The sequence below is a fragment of the Pristiophorus japonicus genome, chromosome 13 (genome assembly GCF_044704955.1).
Source record: "Pristiophorus japonicus isolate sPriJap1 chromosome 13, sPriJap1.hap1, whole genome shotgun sequence".
In the NCBI taxonomy this organism is placed as follows: Eukaryota; Metazoa; Chordata; class Chondrichthyes; family Pristiophoridae; genus Pristiophorus; species Pristiophorus japonicus.
Window position 1 is genome coordinate 180,040,499 of NC_091989.1, and position 19,130 is coordinate 180,059,628.

The following is a 19,130-nucleotide window of genomic DNA, read 5'->3' on the forward strand; positions in this document are numbered from 1 at the left end:
TTAAGGTGAAGCTGATAAACACATAAGGGAGAAAGGAATAGAAAAGCATGCTGACAGGGTGAGATAAAGTAGGGTGGGAGGAGGCTCGTGTGGAGAACAAATGCAGGCAAAATGCAAATACAGGGGCCACAGTCTATGGATAAGGGGTAAGCCATTTAGGACCGAGATGAGGAGAAACGTCTTCACTCAGAGAATTGTGAACCTGTGGAATTCTCTACCACAGAAAGTTGTTGAGGCCAGTTCGTTAGATATATTCAAAAGGGGGTTAGATGTGACCCTTACGGCTAAAGGGATCAAGGGGTATGAAGAGAAAGCAGGAATGGGGTACTGAAGTTGCATGATTAGCCATGATCATATTGAATTGTGGTGCAGGCTCGAAGGGCCAAATGGCCTGTACCTAGTTTCTATGTTTCTATGTTTCTATACAGCAGGTGCTGAGTGGCCTATTTCTGTGCTGTACTCTTGATGTCATTCAGCTCCGGGCAATGCTCCTCAGGAAGGATATATCGGCCTTAGTGGGTGCAGTGCAGATTCATCAGAATGCTACCCGGGGCTAGATGGATTAAATTCTGTGGAACATTTGCATAGATTAGGCTTGTATTCCCTTGATTATAGAAGACTAAGGGGTGATCTAATCGAGGTGTTTAAGATAAGTACAGAAGTTTCTAGGATAGATAGATAGAAATAATTTTCTCTTTTGGGGGAGTCCAGAACAAGGGAGCATAACAGCAAGCTTAGAGCTGTGCGGTTCAGGGGTGATGTCAGGAAGCACTTTTTCACACAAAGGGTAGTGGGAATCTGGAACTCTCTTCCCCAAAAAAGCTGTTGAGGCTGGGGGTCAATTGAAAATGTCAAAACTGCGATTGATAGATATTTGTTAGGTAAAGGTAGTAAGGGTTACGGAATTAAGGCGGGTAGATGGAGTTATGTTACAGGGCAGCCATGATCTAATTGAATGGCAGAGCAGGCTCGAGTGATTCGATGGCCCACTCGGGTTTTATTTTCCTTTGGCACTGGTGTAATGTCGGAAACGCGGCAGCCAATATGCAGGCCGTAACCTCCCACAAACAGCAATGTGATAATGGTCAAAGCATCTGGTTTTAGTGATGTTAGTTGAGGGATAAATATTGGCCGGGACACCGGGCAGAACAACCCTACTCATTTTACATCTACCTGGGCTGACGAGACCTTGAGTCACACCGGAAAGGCGACACCTCCAGACAGTGCAGCACTTCCTCAGTACTGCACTGGGAGTGTCAGCCTAGACTATGTGCTTATGCGCTATCCACTAAGCCAGCTGACACCTGTTTGTAGGCAATCCCTTGGTAATAACTGAACGAAACACACAGTGATGGTCTCACATTTCCGGTTTGCTTTGTGAGACTACTTTCCGTAGAGTAGACAACAGATCCTGATCCGGTGATGAAATTGCCATTGCATCTTGTGCAGTGCGTGAATCATGGATTCATAGAAATTTACAGCACAGAGGGAGGCCATTTCGGCCCATCGTGTCCGCGCTGGCCGACAAAGAGCTATCCAGCCTAATCCCACTTTCCAAGTACTTTTTAAATGTGGTGAGGGTTTCTGCCTCTACCACCCTTTCAGTCAGTGAGTTCTAGACCCCCACCCCCCTCTGGATGAAACATTTTCCCCTCAAATCCCCTCTGAACCTCACTACCAATGACTTTATGTGCTCCGAGCATTAAAATAGGTTTCAAAAATCGGCACAGTCCGTGTTTGCCGCAAGTCGCCAGGTGCTAACATGATGCTTTCATTTGTCTTTTAACCCCTCACACAAAGGTCGTCTCGTCGTTTGGAGTGAAGTTGCTGCCCCTTTAAAGGATGTTTTTTGGGGGAAATATTTCCTTATTATGCTCATCCCTCCTGTATTGTCGTCTGGGCGATTGAACTGGGGTGGAACAAGATAGGCAAGGTGGTTTATAAACCTGTAAAATGACACGACTCCAGTCCGAGGGAGCAGTACTTCCGAAGGCAATTATTGGGACACAGCTGGATGTTTCTTCTCTCTTCCTGGCCCCCGCTTTTCTTTTTTAAAATTTATTCATTCACAGGATGTGAGCGTTGCTGGCAAGGTCGGCATTTATTGCCCATCCCTAATCGCCCCTTGAGAAGGTGGTGGTGAGCCGCCTTCTTGAACCGCTGCAGTCCGTGTGGTGAAGGTGCTCCCACAGTGCTGTTAGGGAGGGAGTTCCAGGATTTTGACCCAGCGACCATGAAGGATCGGCCATACATTTCCTAGTCAGCATGGTGTGTAACTTGGAGGGGAACTTGGAACTGATGGTGATGCGCCTGCTGCCCTTGCCCTTCTAGGTAGTAGAGGTCACGGGTTTGGGAGGTGTTGCTGAAGAAGCCTTGGTGAGTTGCTGCAGTGCACACTGCAGCCATGGTGCGCCGGTGGTGAAGGGAATGAATGTTGAAGGTGGTAGATGAGGTGCCAATCAAGCGGGCTGCTTTGTCCTGGATGGTGTCGAGCTTCTTGTGTGTTGTTGGAGCTGCACTCATCCAGGCAAGTGGAGAGTGTTCCCTCACACTCCTGACTTGTGCCTTGTAAATAGTGGAAAGGCTGAAGGTGCCCATCGTACTGGGACCTGCTCTCACAAGCGCTTGCAGCCCCCTGCAGTTCTTCCACTGCATCCGATCATCCTTCTTGTGGAAGCGAGGACAGTGGATGTCAGCAGGGGATTTGATGGTTGTGACACGACAACTGAGCCCGACCTCGTCCTTCTCACACAGCATTCCAGCAGGAATTGTTGAATAATAATCTCTGCGAGAGGCAAACTAACAATTGCTGAGTGTGAACAGTGTTGATTAGTAATCCTGAGGCCGAGACTAATGATCCGGAGACTTGAGGTCAAATCCTGCCATGCTGCCTGGGGAATTTAAATTCAGTTAATTAAATAAATCTGGACTAAAAAGCTAGTGTCAGTAATGGTGACCATGAAACTACCGGATTGTCGTAAAAACCCATTTAGTGCACTGATGTCCTTTAGGGAAGGAAATCTGCCGTCCTTACCCAGTCTGGCCACTATGTGACTCTAGTTCCACAGCAATGTGGTTGACTCTTAACTGCCCTCTGAAATGGACTAGCGAGCCACTCAGTTGTACCAACCACAACAAAGAAGTATCATCACACGGACTGCAGCGGTTCAAGAAGGTGGCTCACCACTATCTTCTCAAGGGCAATTAGGGATGGGCAATAATTGCCGGCCTTGCCAACAACACCCAGGTCCCGTGAACGAATAAGAAAAAAACAATGACCATAGGAATCCTTATCCCCACCGAACCAGAGGAGTGTTTTTTTTTCTTTTTCTTTATTTATTGTGGGCATCACTGGCAAGGCCAGCGTTTATTGCCTGTCTTCATTTGCCCTTGAGATGGTGGTGGTCCACCTTCTTAAACCGCTGCAGTCCTCGTGGTGAAGGTGCTCCCACAGTGCTGTTAAGAACATAAGAATTAGGAGCAGGAGTAGACCATTCAGCCCCTCGGGCCTGCTCCGCCATTCAATAAGATCAGGGCTGATCTTCTACCTCAACTCCACTTTCCTGCACTGTCCCCATATCCCTTGATTCCCTTAATATCCAAAAATCTTTTGATCTCTGTCTTGAATATACTCAAAAGACTGAGCCTCCACAGCCCTCTGGGGTAGAGAATTCCAAAGATTCACCACCCTCTGAGTGAAGAGGTTAGGTGAGAAGTTCCAATATTTTGACCCAGCGACAATGAAGGGACGGCAATATATTTCCCAGACAGGATGGAAACTTAAGGCCCGAGTTTGATCAAACCTAAGTTCCGCCCATTTACTGTTGAAAAGACTGCTAAGATCCTGACGGTACTTTGGGCGCAAGTTTGGTGAAAAAAAATGGGGGAAAAAAATCACCCGGTGGAAAAAATGGGCGTTACACGCTGATTCTGGGCGGCAGCCGGCGGTAGGTTGCATTCTGGGCGGCAATGTAACGCCGAGGATTAAGTCGGGACCAAGGAGCGGGAACGGAAAAAAAAAAATCTTCAACAGATAAAACAACAAAAACGTGACAAACCCTTCGGAGGTCTCTATCCAACAAAATCGCTGCAAAGGAAATGAAGCAAACCATCTCACTTACCTTTTCTTGCAGGTCTTCGTACCTACCGTCCCGGTAAGACCTGCTTCCATGCGGTGGTCTTTTCTCCTGCAGGGGCGGAGAACCACTCAGGTGAATCTCGGGCGGGAGGATTTTTTTTTTGGCGTTGCACGTCGGCGCATGTCGGCGGACGCTCCCCAGCGGTATTTTCAAACCGCCGGCGAGAGGGCCTCACCAAACTCGCTCGGAGGGGAGAGCGCCGAAAAATCAGGGAGACCTCTGAGTTTTCTCGGCGGCAGCCAGCGGTAGGTTGACCAAATTCGGGCCCATAGACACATAGAAATTTACGGGCCAGAAGGAGGTCATTCTTGGACTGTTTAGTTTCCTGCTGCCTTTGCCCTCCTAGGCGGTAGAGGTCACGGGCTTGGGAGGTGCTGCCGAAGAAGCCTTGGCGAGTTGCTGCAGTGCATCTTGTAGGTGGTACGCACTGTAGCCACGGTGCGCCGATGATGGAGGGAGTGAAGGTTTAAGATGATGGATGGTGGAAAAGAAGCATTTTGTCCAGTTCTGACCTCTATACTATAGGGAGGATGTCAAGGCCTTGGAGAGGGTGCAGAAGAGATTTACGAATGGTACGAGCAATGAGGGACTTCAGTTATGTGCAGAGACTGGAGAAGCTGGGATTGTTCTTGGAGCAAAGATGATTAAGGGGAGACTGAATAGAGGTGTGTTGATGGAATAAATAAGGATAAACTGTTTCCATTGGCAGGAGGTTGAGTAACCAGAGGACACAGATTTAAGATAATTGGCAAAAGAACGAGGGGGACATGAGGAGAGATTTTTCTTTAAGCAGCAAGTTGTTATGACCTGGAATGCGTTGCTTGAAGGGGTGGTGGAAGCAGATTCAATAATAACTTCCAAAAGTGAATTTGGATATGTATGCGAAAAGGAAAATTTTGCAGGGCTACGGGGAAAGAGCAGGGGGAGTGGGACTAATGGGATGGCTCTTTCAAAGAGCTGGCACAAGCTCGATGGGCTGAATGGCCTCCTTCTGTGCGGTAAGATTCTATGAAGAGCGGGAACCTCTGATGCTTTTTCCCATGCCTAGCCGATGGGACATCAAGACCGATTGCTGCGTCACGGCTAATTTGGCACAGTCCAGAGTAGGAAGCTGTGCCTTCTTCGTGCGAAGGATTCAACACCATAGCAGCTGCTTTATGAACTCCCAGGCTATCAGTGGGGGCTTTGACTGAACTTTATTCAAACGTTAACAGGCGTTTGCCTTTCTTGCAGGAAAAATGATGACGTCAGCCTATTGTCTGCAGGACCATCTCATTCAAGTCAACTCCAGCTTGTGTCTCGCACGCACCAGGCCTGTAACCGGGACAATTACTTGCAACACTCAGCCCTGCCCTGCAAGGTAAGAGTTCAACATCAATTCATAAACATGTGGAGAACTCTCTCATTTAAAACAAAAAATGAAGGGTATTGATAATAGAAAGAAGAAATAAATTTACTGTGTGCCTTTCGCGATCTTCGGGGAGTCACTGTTGTAGGAAACGCTGCAGCCAATTTGCGCACAGCAAGCTTCCACAAACAGCATTGACCAGATCATCTGTTTTTAGTGATGTTGGTTGAGGGATACAGATTGGCCAGGACACCGGGGATAACTCCCCTGCTCTTCTTTGAATATTACCATGGGATCTTTTACATCCACTTGAACGATAAGGGAGCCAAGGGTTCTGGGGAGCAGGGCAGGGAAGTGGAGTTGAGGCCAAGTTCAGATCAGCCATGATCTTATTGAAAGGCAGAACCGGCTCAAGGGACCAACTGGCCGACTCCTATTTCTTATATATGTTCTGAGAGCAGACGGGGCCTCGGTTTTAATGTCTCATCCGTAAGATGGCACTTCTGGCAGCGTAGCACTCCCTCAGCACTGCCCCACCCACAGTGCAGCACTCCCTCAGCTTTGACGTGGCGTGTCAGTCTAGATTACCTGCTCAAGACTCTGGAGTGGGATTTGAAAACCCACAAGTTTCTGACTCAGAGGAGAGTGCGCTATCCACTGAGCCACGAGGTGTTTTTCCAGTGGTTGTTGTATACTAATGCAGGTTCAGTTAGAGCTGGTTCAGGTTTTGTTAAATCGCGTAGTCAGTGAAGATCGTAGGTGGTCTCGGTGCAAGTGACATCAAGGTTGGTGGTCCTTGTACCTATTGTGACAGTTAAAATCAAATGTATGGGGTTTCTCTGTTATTTTAAAATTTAATTAAGTCGCTTTGGCTGTCTGGATGGGGGAGGGCTGCATTATTGATGTGCTGATGTACTGTGTCGGGAATCTGCAATAAGATATACAAACATGAATGCGGGTAACATTAGGAATAAAATGTCTGAACTGGAGTAGAGGAACTAAGACGAGGTAACAATGTCAGAAACATGGCCAACCCCAGGGATTGGTAATGAATATAGCCGACAGGGGTATAGAGTGTTCAGGAAAGGAGGTGATGTAGCCAGAGATGTCGGGGCACCTAGGGAGGCTGGGAATGTCGATCCTGTTGGAGGTGAAAAGTTAACACAATGAATCTGCTCTGGTTGGACCTACTCAATGCGAAAGGGCAAAGCTAACGGGGTGTGCCACAGACTGCCAGGGTCAGAAGGGAAAGGATTGCAGCTCACCTTAATGGAGAAATAAATGGGAGTACATGAAAACAGCAAGGTTATTTTAATAGTGGAAGGCGGAGATATCAACCAAGTCTAATCTAAGAGTACCTCAGTGATTTGGAGTACCACTGTTGAAGTAGTGCAAGGGGGAGCCATGGGGGAGGGAGTGCAAAATTTTAGAATCATGCAATCATACAGCAGAGCAGAGATAGAGGCCATTCCGTCCATCATGCCTGTGTCGGCTCTTTGAAAGAGCTATCCAATTAGTCCCACTCCCCCTCCTCTTTCCCCATAACCCTGCATTTTTTTCCTGGCTGGACTCCCACATTCTGCCCTACGTAAACTTGAGGTCGTCCAAAACTTGGCAGCCCGTTTCCTAACTCGCACCAAGTCCCGCTCACCCATCACCCCTGTGCTCGCTGACCTACATTGGCTCCCGGTTAAGCAATGCCTCCATTTCAAAATTCTCATCCTTGTTTTCAAATCCCTCCATGGCCGAGCCCCCTCCCTATCTCTGTAATCTCCTTCAGCCTCATAAGCCCCCGAGATATCAGCGCTCCTCAAATTCTGCCCTCTTGCGCATCCCTGATTATAATCGCTCCACCATTGGTGGCCGTGCCGAGGCCCTAAGCTCTGGAACTCCCGCCCTCAACCTCTCAGCCTCTCTACCTTTCTTTCCTCCTGTAAGCCGCTCCTTAAAATCTATCTCTTTGACCGAGCTTTTGGTCATCTGCCGTAATTTCTTCTTATGTGGCTCGGTGACAAATGTATTTGTTTTGTCTTAAAACACTCCAGTGAAGCACCTTGGGATGTTTCACTACGTTAAAGGTGCTATATAAATACAAGTGGTTGTTGTTTTCAAGTCCAAGACATATTCAAATCCCCGTTGAAAGTTTCTATTGAATCTGCTTCCACCACCATCCTTTCAGGCAATGAATTCCAGATCATAACAACTCGCTGCGTAAAAAGAAGTTCTTCCCATCTCCCCCCCCCCCCCCCCCCCCCCCCCACCCCCCGCTAGTTCTTTTGCTAAGTATCTTGAATCTGTGTCCTCTGGTTAGTGACCTTCCTGTCAGTGGAAACAGTTTCTCCTTCTCAAAATTTACTCTTCTCAAAACTTTTCATGATTTTGAACACCTCTATTAAATCTCCACTTAACCTTCTCTGCTCGAACGAGTAAAGTCCCAGCTTCTCCAGTCTCTCTATGTGACTGTAGTCCCTCACTGCTTGCATCATTCTGGTAACTCCCATCTTCCCCCTCTCCAATATCAATTGTTTGATTCAGAAACCCAATGCAAACCAGGTTGGGTCTGTACTCGTTGGAGTTTCGAAGAATGAGAGGTGATCTTACCAAAACATCTAAGATTCTGAGGGGGCTCGGCAGGGTAGATGCAGACAGGATGTTTCCACTTGTGGGGGAATCTAGAACTAGGGGGATTAGTTTCAGAATAAGGGGTCGCCCATTTAGAACCGAGATGAAGAGGAATTTCTTCTCCCAGAGGGGCGTGAATCTTTGGAATTCTCTACCACAGAGAGCTGTGGAGGCTGGGTCATTGAATATATTTAAGGTGGAGATAGACAGATTTTTGAACTACAGGGGAGTCAAGGGTTATGGGGAGTGGGCAGGGAAGTGGAGTTGAGGCCAAGATCAGATCAGCCGTGATCCTATTGAAAGGAGGAGCAGGTTCGAGAGGTCAAATGGCCTACTCCTGCCCCTATTTCTTATGTTCTTATGTAACTAGGGGCTGTAAATATAAGATAGTCACTAATAAATCCAATAGGGAATTCAGGGGAAACTTCTTTACCCAGAGAGTGGTTAGAATGTGGAACTCGCTACCACAGGGAGTGGTTGAGATGACGGCATCAATGCATTTAAGGGGAAGCTCAATAAACACATGAGGGAGAAAGGAATAGAAGTTTCTGTTGATGGGGTTAGAGGAAGTAGGCTGGGAGGAGGCTCGAGTGGAGCATGAACACCAGCATGGACCTATTGGGCCTATTTCTGTGCCGTATATTCTATGTAATCCTATGAACTATATAGCCAAGTCAGAGAAATTTGTGCTGAAAGTGTATGGTGCTGTGGTCAAACTACACCTTGAGTACTGTGCCCAATTTTGTTTGTTGAGACATGACATGAGATATAAAGCCCTGGAGGCAGTTCAGACAGGACCCAAGAGACTGACCTCTAGAAAAGGGGTATCAGGAAAGGTCATCCTTCAAAGGAGGCAGCAGAAAGCTGAACTAATAGAGGTCTCTAAGATAATAAACAGTATTGAAACGTTAAATCCAGAATATTACATCATACTACACTGTGAAAAGAGAACAGGAAACATGGGGTCAAACTAGCAGCAGGCACTGTTCAGACTGATATCAAAGAGTGATCAATCCATAAATGGACTTATGACCTAAAGTCATGGAGGCAAAAACCCTGGAATCATTGGGATGAGAAACAACTGGATAACCTGATGGGAAGATGTGGGACTTTCTGGATGGAAGAGCTCGGGCTGGCCTTCCTTATCTGTATGTACCTTGAGTGTGACATTCAGGCACCAATCCCTCCCTCATTATTACTTAACTGCTTCAAGTTTTGTCAGATAATGCTCCTGTGAAGCGCTTGGGGTGCTTTACTACATTAAAGGCGCTATATAAATGCAAGGTGTTGTTGTTGCTGAGATACAGACTCAGGATATGATACAGTCAGGAATGCAAGGCTTCCCTGTGAGTGGACGTGGACACAGGCGTCACTCCATCCCATCCAAAATCCCTGCCCCTGGTCCAAGGCAGGGATCAACAACTGTCGTGTCAGCCGTGGCTCAGTGGGTAGCACTCGCGCCTTGGGGTCAGAGTGCGTGTTCGATACTTGAGGACCATAGTCCTGGCTGGCTCTCCAAGTGCAGTACTGAGGGAGCACTGCATTGTTGGAGTTGCTGCCTTTCGGATGAGACATTAAACTGAAGCCCCATCTTCTTTCTTGGGTGGACGGAATAGATCCCAGCACACTATTCCAAAGATGTACAGTGGAGTTCTCCCCGTTGTCCTGGGGCCAATACTTATCCTTCAATCACCATCCCTTAAAAAATAGCTTATCAGGTCATTATCACATTGCTGTTTGTGGGACCTAGCTGTGCGCAAATTGGCTGCTACGTTTTCCTACATTGCAACACTTCAAAAGTACTTCATTGGCTGTAAAGTGCTTTGAGACATCCTGAGATCCTGAAAGGTGCTATATAAATGCGTCTTTCTTTTATTTTCTCTTTTCATTCATTCATTCATAGGCAGTCCCTCGAAATCGAGGAAGACTTGCTTGCACTCTAAAAGTGAGTTCTTAGGTGACTGAACAGTCCAATATGGGAATTACAGTCTCTGTTACTAGTGGGACAGACAGTCATTGAAGGAAAGGGTGGGTGGGGTGTCTGATTTGCTGCACGCTCCTTCCGCTGCCTGCACTTGGTTTCTGCATGCTCTCGGCGACGAGACTCGAGGTGCTCAGCGCCCTTCCGGATGCTCTTCCTCCACTTAGGGCGGTCTTTGGCCAGGGACTCCCGGGTGTAGGTGGGGATGTTGCATTTTATCAAGGAGGCTTTGAGAGTGTCCTTGAAACATTTCCTCTGCCCACCTGGGGCTCGCATGCCGTGTCGGAATTCCGAGCAGAGCACTTGCGTTGGGAGTCTTGTGTCAGGCATGCGAACAATGTGGCCCGCCCAACGGAACTAATCAAGTGCGGTCAGTGCTTCGATGCTGGGGATTTTGGCCTGATCGAGGACACTAACGTTGGTGCGTCTATCCTCCCAGGGGATTTGCAGGATCTTTTGGAGACATCGTTGGTGGTATTTCTCCAGCAATTTGCGGTGTGTACTGTATATGGTCCACGCCTCTGAGCCATACAGGAGGGCGAGTATCACTCTTTTATTGGAACTCGGTGACAGTGGCTGGTTCTAACGGCATTGGCAAAGACCCCAAGCTGGGTTACCTACCGCTGCCTTTGATCAGGGAATGTTGTGGGGAATGGGGAGAGACAAACAGAGGGAGGGAGAAAAAAAAACACAAACTGCAGTGGAAAATATTTTAATAAGTTTTCATTATTTAATCAAATGGTTTTACATTTAGTAGTTTGTTTCTGGTATCCTGTATCTTCACTGCAATGTCCTGCTCTAGATGTTTGCCAGGATTTAGTCTGACGCATTGGTCTAACCTTGAAATTTGCTATCATCCTCTGCTGAAGGAAGTGACGCATGCTCCGCTATAAGTCCATAGGCTTCAAATTTCTCTCCCGATTGGCTATTCTTGAGGAGCGAACCTTGGCGGTGAAAGTTAACAGGTTGCTCACCAGGAGAGGAGTGGGCATCGCAGACGATGCTAAGCCTGTACACGCCCAATGGCACTTGCTACCAGAATTTGGTGAATAGCGATCAGGAGGGGGAACCCTTATTGGGTTTTTTACCCCCTCAACTCTGTGGGGCTTTTTACTCTGAATTCATGGTTGCACAATCCCATTAAATACTTGCTTGCAACCACGTTTGACCATGGTAGAAGTTCTTTGTCATGTACTGGTGCCCAGTCTCCCAGCCAGTGGAGATGTACAAGTGGATCTCTCCTTTCTCCCCACTTAAGCTCCACACAATTGTGGCGAAGTGTGCTGGTCTGATACTTCCAGCTCTCTACTGATGCTGTTCTGAGACTGCCCACCAAGGGGTGTATGAGAGCAACTGTCCCATTTATTCACCCCTCTCTCCAGTTTCCTTCTCTCCTCCTGCCTTGGAAACATTGGCCCGGATTTCGCGGTGGGTAATGATGGCGAACTGTCAGTGTTTCTCTGCATTACCCCTCTTAGTGCCAACTGCAAAACAACTGTTCTGGCCCCGAAAAACTAATTTTTATATTTGTGGCGTGTCAAATTCCTCCATGATAATAAAAATTACAAATTTTAAAAAAAAGTTTTTCATGATATTTCAGCTTCTACCTTCACCTCATGTGGATGTCCTCATTTTTATTTCGCTCTCTGTAACATTCTTTTGAAGTGCAGATAAATCAGTGCTTTTCATTTCCTGGTTTGCTATCTCAGAATTCTTCAATGTGATTGGCTACTTGGACAGCTCCATGATGTCACTGCTGCTCTACGCAGCAGTGCTGCAATCAATGGCACGTCGAGAAAGGTAACGTTCTCGCCATGAAGATCGCGTAATCTCTGCGGGCAGCTTTCTTCAACGTCAGCGGCGAGCATCTTTGCTTCACCACTGACCGCAAGCTACCGGGCCATTGACTCATGTTAGGCTACAGTTCCCGTGACCATTCTTGATGTGTGAGCCTAGACGATGAGACCGGAAACTGGGACCTCTCCAGCCCGAATGGCCTTTGAGATCTCTGTGCTCCTCCAATTCTGACCTCTTGTGCATCCCTGATTTTAATCACTCCACCATGGGTGGCCGTGCCTTCTGTTATCTGGTATTGCCTCACTAAACCTCTCCACCACTCTTTCCTCCTTTAAGATGCTCTTTAAAACTTACCTCTTTGACCAAGCTTTAGATCGTCTTTCCTGATGTCGTATTCTGTGGCTCGGTGTCAAATTTTAATTAATAACGCTCTCGTGAAATGCCTTGGAATGTTTTACTATGTTGAAGGCACGTTAAAAACGCAAGTTGTTGTCGAGTTACAAGCTCGATGCTCCACTTAGCAACTGACTCATCGAGGGACTTGTCAACTTACAATTTCCCTCTTTCTCTCTGAAGGAGTGTCTGGCCTCCCTTCATATTTCATTAGTTACTTTTTCCCTGATAATGAACAGTTAGTGTCATGAACTCATTTATCACCTTTGATTCCACATGCTTGGGGAATGCTGGAAATCACTGGATTAGAGAGTACAATGTTCCAAATTACTGTCACTTATTAAAGAGTTCCCTCAGGAGTTGGAATGTTTTCATTAAACAAATGAAAGTTTTAAAAACTTGGATATTGCACAAACCATGTATGCGTGTAAAGTCCTCTCTTCTCCCCCATGGCTACTAATTGTCTCCCCTCCACCCCCCCCCCCCCCCACCCTCCCCTCCCCGCCAGTAACATAAGAACATAAGAAATAGGAGCAGGAGTAGGCCATAATGCCCCTTGAGCCTGCTCCGCCATTTAATACGATCATGGCTGATCTGATCAAGGACTCAGCTCCACTTCCCTGCCTGCTCCCCATAAGCCCTTAGTCCCTTATCGGTTAAGAAACTGTCTATTTCTGTCTTAACTATATTCAATGTCCCAGCTTCCACAGTTCTCTGAGGCAGCGAATTCCACAGATTTACAACCCTCCGAGAGAAGAAACTTCTCCTCATCTCAGTTTTATTTGGGCGGCCCCTTATTCTAATATTACGCCCCCTAGTTCTATTCCCTCCCATCAGTGGAAACATCCTCTCTGCATCCACCTTGTCAAGCCCCCTCATAATCTTATAGGTTTCGATAAGATCACCTCTCATTCTTCTGAATTCCAATGAGTAGAGGCCCAACCCACTCAACCTTTCCCGATAGAAACATAGAAACATAGAAAATAGGTGCAGGAGTAGGCCATTCGGCCCTTCGAGCCTGCACCACCATTCAATAAGTCATGGCTGGTCATTCACCTCAGTATCTACTCATCTCCAGAATCAAGACATTGTCATCTTGCTAGAACAATGTTCCACAGGTTGACGGTACCCTCAATAGGTTACCCAAGTGGCCGTTCTTTGGGTGTGAGCCAAGATGCGGTGGGTCGTCGGGCTATTTGACCACAAGGGGCATCACCGGTGATGCCAGGTGGAACCTCTGTACGTTGGAGCCTATATACTTAGACCACGGTCTTCCACGTGCACTCTCCCCATTTGTGGCTGAAGCTGGGGTGGATAATTGGATGGAAATGTGGTCCGCCACATCCCAATCCATTGCATTTCCCACCAGCAGTATTATGCAAATGAGGGTACTAGATCATTGGCGCCAAGGCAACGCTGGTTGCTCAGGGCGGGTTTAACCCTGGTGACCACTGATACTATGGCAGAAGAAGGGGGAGGCATTAAACTTTTTAATATAGAATATTATGATACCTAGGGCAAAAAGGGTTAATTTATGAAGACAGGTTGCATAGAGTAGGCTTGCATTGCATTAAGTATGGAAGATTAAAGGGTAATCTAATTGAGGTTAAGATGGTTAAAGGATTAAATAAGTTAGTTAGAGAGGAACTATTTCGACTGGTGGGGAAATCCGGAACAAGGGGGCATAATAAAATTAAATCTAGCCCATTTAGGAGTGAAATTAGGAAGCATTTTTTCACATAAAGGTTAGTGAAAATCTGGAACTCCCAAAAGGCTGGGCGACAATGAAAATTTTCAAGACTGAGCTGAACAGATCGCTGTCTCAGGGGATCTGGGTCAAGGTACAGCCTGAGCACTGCCAAGATCTAGTTAAATGGCAGAAGAGGCTCGAAGGGCCGAATGGCCCACTCCTTTCCCGATGTTTCCTGGTGTTCCCTCCTTAAACCTTTCTTTTCATCGTCCCACCGTGTCGAACCAATGACTTCAGCATGCCCCCGAAATCTAATCTCGTTACTCTGCCGCCCGTGACCTGCAGATCATTGTTAACTGTAATTACAGTCAGTCTGCTGTGGGTCGGATTCCCTTGTCGATCGTACAGCCCCACAAGTGGATAATATTTCATGGAAGGATGAGCGAAAACGTTCCTGTAGAATTCCACAGGGATGTCGAGAGCTCCTCGGCTTCAGTTTTTATCAGGCCTGGACAAATCCATTCGCCGTGGGTGCCCCCTCCCCCACCCCCCCCCACCCCCCCCCGAGCAAATATCTGATTTTGAGCACTATGAATGTCACTTTGTAGTTTGAAGTGATAGACAAGTTGAAACTTATTACTCGCGGTATAAGTTACACAAAGACTATACTGTATGTCATATTCTGTGTCTGTAGATTATGCTGTGGTTTAATGCACTTCGATTAGTGTTGGAGGGAGGATTCTGTCGAGTATTGGATCAAAAGAGGTTTTTCTTTTAGCTTTTTCCTCTCCAAACCAAAGCAGCACTCCTCGTCATGCTCCTCCTGGGCCAAGAGCCTGGTGTTCTCAGCAGGAGGAATCAGTTCCCGTTCACTGTCATTTCACCAGGGCTGGTTTGAAGCGGGATCCTGCTCACCTAATGGGGCTAATCCCAGAGACCTTTCATCATCTTGCCACTTTGATTGTGAGTGCCGGTCTCGTGAGAGTCCGAAGGGCCGCGATTGTGCCTCTCAGAAAGGCCCATTAGCGCCTACGGGATGTGCTAATGGGGCGCTAAAGGGTTTTCACCTGGGCACGGCAGTCAGAGCAAGCCCCTCCCCGCCCCCCCCGGGAATTGTCCCCAGGGCCCCGCCAGCGAAAAGTGGTTTGCGCCGTGCCGCACGATTAGCACACCAGCGCGGCGCAATACGCCGCTGACATCATCGCCGTGCACGCCGACCCCCTTATCGCTCCGCACCGACCCCTTTGTGGCCCTCGGGGGAAATTCCCCTTGGGGGCGCAAGGTCGGTGCGTGGAGGTGCCACCGACAGCTTCTCGGGGCGAGTGGCTGTGGCCGCCCCGGCCGCCCTTAAAGGGGAGGTGGTAGCGCGGCGGCCGCCATCTTTTTTTCCAGTCGGCCCAACACTGGCGGCCGCGATAGGCAACCCGGCATTGCCTCTTGGGTGCCAGGCCGCTCCCTGGTGGCCCAGTGGGTGCCACGAACGAGGCTGCAGAGCTCACCACGGCCCTTCCCCTTTTAAAAGAAGGGTAGGAACGCTGTGACGTGTCAGCGTGACGTGGCACGCCCGCACAGCGCTTATGTCATCAGCGCCCCGGTGATGTGCTGAGCGCAGCGCGAGCATCGGCAGAACGCTCCGACACTGCCCCCTACATTGTGCGGCTCTAAGAGGCCGATTCCCTACCAGTGCCGATGCGAAAACATCAAATTTAGCAAATCGACCGCCTCAAACCCAGCGCGCGGCAATCGGCCCCCTAATCTCCCAATATTGCACATGCTCCTTCGAGTAGGGAAAATAAAGGGGCGATCTAGTTGAGGTGTGTTTAAGGTGTTAAAGGACACCTTCAAAGCCTCCCTGATAAAGTGCAACATCCCCACTGACACCTGGGAGACCCTGGCCAAAGACTGTCCTAAGTGAAGGAAGAGCATCTGGGAGGGCGCTGAGCACCTCGAGTCTCGTCGCCGAGAGCGTGCAGAAACCAAGTGCAGACAGCGGAAAGAGCATGCGGCAAACCTGTCCCACCCACCCTTACCCTCAACGACTATCTGTCCCACCTGTGACAGGGACTGTGGTTCTCGTATTGGACTGTTCAGCCACCTAAGGACTCATTTTTAGAATGGAAGCAAGTCTTCCTCGATTACGAGGGACTGCCTATGATGATTAAGGTGATGAAAAGATTTGATAGGATAGATAGAGAGAAACTATTTCCTCTGGTGGCGGGGGGGGGGGCAACAACAAGAGGGCATAACTTTAAAATTCGAGCCAGACGGTTCAGTAGTGATGTCAGGAAGCATTTCTTCACACAAAGGGTACTGCAAGTCTGGAACTCTCTCCCCCAAGCTGTTGAGGCTGGAAGTCAAATGAAAATTTCAAAACTGAGAATTTTGTTTGGCAAGGGTATTAAATGTTATGGAACCAAGGCAGTTAGCTGGATTTAAGATACAGATCAGCCATGATCTAATTGAATAGTGGATACAGGCTCGAGAGCCTGAGTATTTTCTCCCTCATTGGCCCGAGGTTTCTTTTCTCATTTTTTGCCTCTCCCAGGACATTAACTGGCTGTGGGGAGGGTGGGTGAGGGGAAAAGTGTGTTGAGTCACGATGGTCCAGAAATCATGGTGTCTGGGGTATGCTTGGTGGGCCAGCTAGTCTTTTCCCTCCCATCACTTTCATCTGCTCAGTTACGTGGATAGACTGGAGGAGCTGGGGTTGATCTCCTTGGAGCAGGAAAAGTTGAGAGAGGTGTTCAAGATCATGAGGGGTCTGGACAGAGTAGATAGAGAGGAACTGTTCCCATTGGCGGAAGGGTCGAGAACCAGAGGTCACAGATTTAAGGTGATTGGCAGAAGAACCAAAGGCGACATTAGGAAAAACTTTTTAACGCAGCGAGTGGTTATGATCTGGAATGCGCAGTCTGAAAGGGTGGTGGAGGCAGACTCAATCGTGGCGTTCAAAGCAGAATTGGATAAGTAACTGAAGGAAAGCAAATTGCAGGGCTATGGGGAAAGGGCGGGGAAGTGGAGCTAGCTGAGGTGCCCTTGCAGAGAGCCGGCACAGACTCGACGGACCGACTGGCCTACTTCTGAATGTTGTTTTTGACGCTACAGTTAACAGGTTCCTGTTACATTCTTGTCTGTGTTATTTTAGCACATTCATTAATCTCTTCAAAATAAATGGTCAATGACTGGGGGAAAGGAGCACAGACAGGAACGTAGAGGGAACATGACAATCCAGCCAGGGGAGGGGAGAGATCTGCAGGGGTGAGTAGGTAGAGAATGCACAACTGACTTCAAGGCAACAGCGTACATGCGGGACTATGCTGCACCATCTCAGCACATGTACAGCAGTTGAATTGGCATCTGATTCTCGCGCCTTATTTAGATTTTCGCACCAAATTTACAGGCATCATAGATCTTACCATATTGTGTCAGCCGTGGCTCAGTGGGTAGCACTCTCGTCTCTGAGTTGGAAGGTTGTGGGTTCAAGTCCCACTCCACAGACGCGAGCAAAAAATCTTCATTGCAGTACCGAGGGAGCGCTGCACTTTCAGAGATGCCGTCTTTCGGATGAGATGTTAAACCGAGGCCCCTTCTGTCCTCTCAGTTGGATGTAAAAGATCCCATGGCACTATTTCGAAGAAGAGCAGGGAATTATCCCTGGTGTCCTAGGGCCAATATTTATCCCTTAACCAACAGCACCAAAACAGATTATTAGCTCATGTTCACATTGCTGTTTGTGGGAGCTTGCTGTGCGCAAATTGGCTGCCACGTTCCCCTACATTACAACAGTGACTACACTGTAAAAGTGCTTCATGGGCTGTGAAGCATTTTGGGACAGTCCTGAGGTTGTGAAAGGCGCTATATAAATGCAAATCTTTAACTAGGTGGCTGTTACTCAGAAATGCCTGTCAATCAATCCTCTTTTTCAATGAGTTACTCCCGCCTCGAGATCCAAATGGTCCAAAGAGGTTGAAACACTTGTGGTTTTAGGTACACATAAAGTACACAAAGCCGGATTTCCAATAAGGTAATGCAACTTCTCCAACGCTGCCCTTCCAAGGGCCAGTGTTCCATTCCATGTGGTCACTGCAATCAAGTGCCACTGATGTATTAAAGATTGTTTTCACTGCACTTGCCTGTCTGTAGTCTGGAATTCCAATCCCCGATATCGGGCCTGCGTTTTTATTATTAAGCATCCTAAGAATCCTAGAAAAATTACGACACAGAAGGAGGCTTGTCTATGCCGGTCGAAAAAGAGCTATCCAGCCTAATCTTACTTTCCAGCTCTTGGTCCGTAGCCCTGTCGGTTACGGAACTTCAAGTGCAGATCCAAGTACTTTTTAAATGTGGTGAGTGTTTCTGCCTCTACCATCCTTTCAGGCAGTGAGTTCAACCCCCACCACCCTCTGAGGGAAAAAATGTTTCCTCATCACCCCTCTAATCCTTCCACCAACTACTTTAAATCTCCGCCCCCTGGTCATTGACCCCTCTGCTAAGGGAAATAGATCCTTCCTCTCCACTCTATCCGGGCCCCTCATAATTTTATATCCCTCAATTAAATCACCCCTCAGCCTCCTCTGTTCCAAGGGAAACAACCCCAGCCTATCCAATCTTTCCTCATAGCTAAAGTTTTCCAGTCCTGGCAACATCCTTATAAATCTCCTCTGCACCCTCTCTAGTGCAATCACATCCTTCCTGTAATGTGGTGACCAGAACTGCACGAAGTACTCAAGCTGTGGTCTAACTAATGTTGTATACAGTTGTAGCATAGCTTCCCTGCTCTTATATTCTATGCCTTGGCTAATAAAGGAAAGCATTCTGTATGCCTTCATTTATATTTGATCATAATTTTCAGAAGGGCGATCGGCTGGGTTTCTGTCACACTCGAGATGGGAGGCTTTTTGTATTATTTCAATTTTAATTAAAATGGCTGGCTTTCTGATGGGTGCTGTTTAGGTCCAGACTCCTCCATCCATCCTTCCTCCCTCGCAACCCGAGGGGGATGTCCCCTTGCTGGAATCTTTCCCAGTTTTAAATGCGTATGTCTTGGAGACGCAGTTTCAGTTGTATTTGAGGCCTACCATCCATGGCTTGACGGTGCCGTGGAAACGAGTGTCAGAGCAAGCGGATGGTGCCAGATTCTAAGCCACTTTTTAAAACATG

General features: G+C 47.8%; 1 protein-coding gene across 1 annotated transcript in view; it reads left to right on the forward strand.

Annotated features, from left to right (window-relative positions):
• adamts18 (ADAM metallopeptidase with thrombospondin type 1 motif, 18) overlaps positions 1-19,130 on the forward strand; it is a 297,899-nt gene that overhangs the window by 223,861 nt on the left and 54,908 nt on the right. The window contains exon 18 of the mRNA XM_070897035.1: positions 5,373-5,499. Coding sequence (XP_070753136.1) covers positions 5,373-5,499 — 127 coding nt within the window. The remainder of the gene's footprint in view (positions 1-5,372; positions 5,500-19,130) is intronic.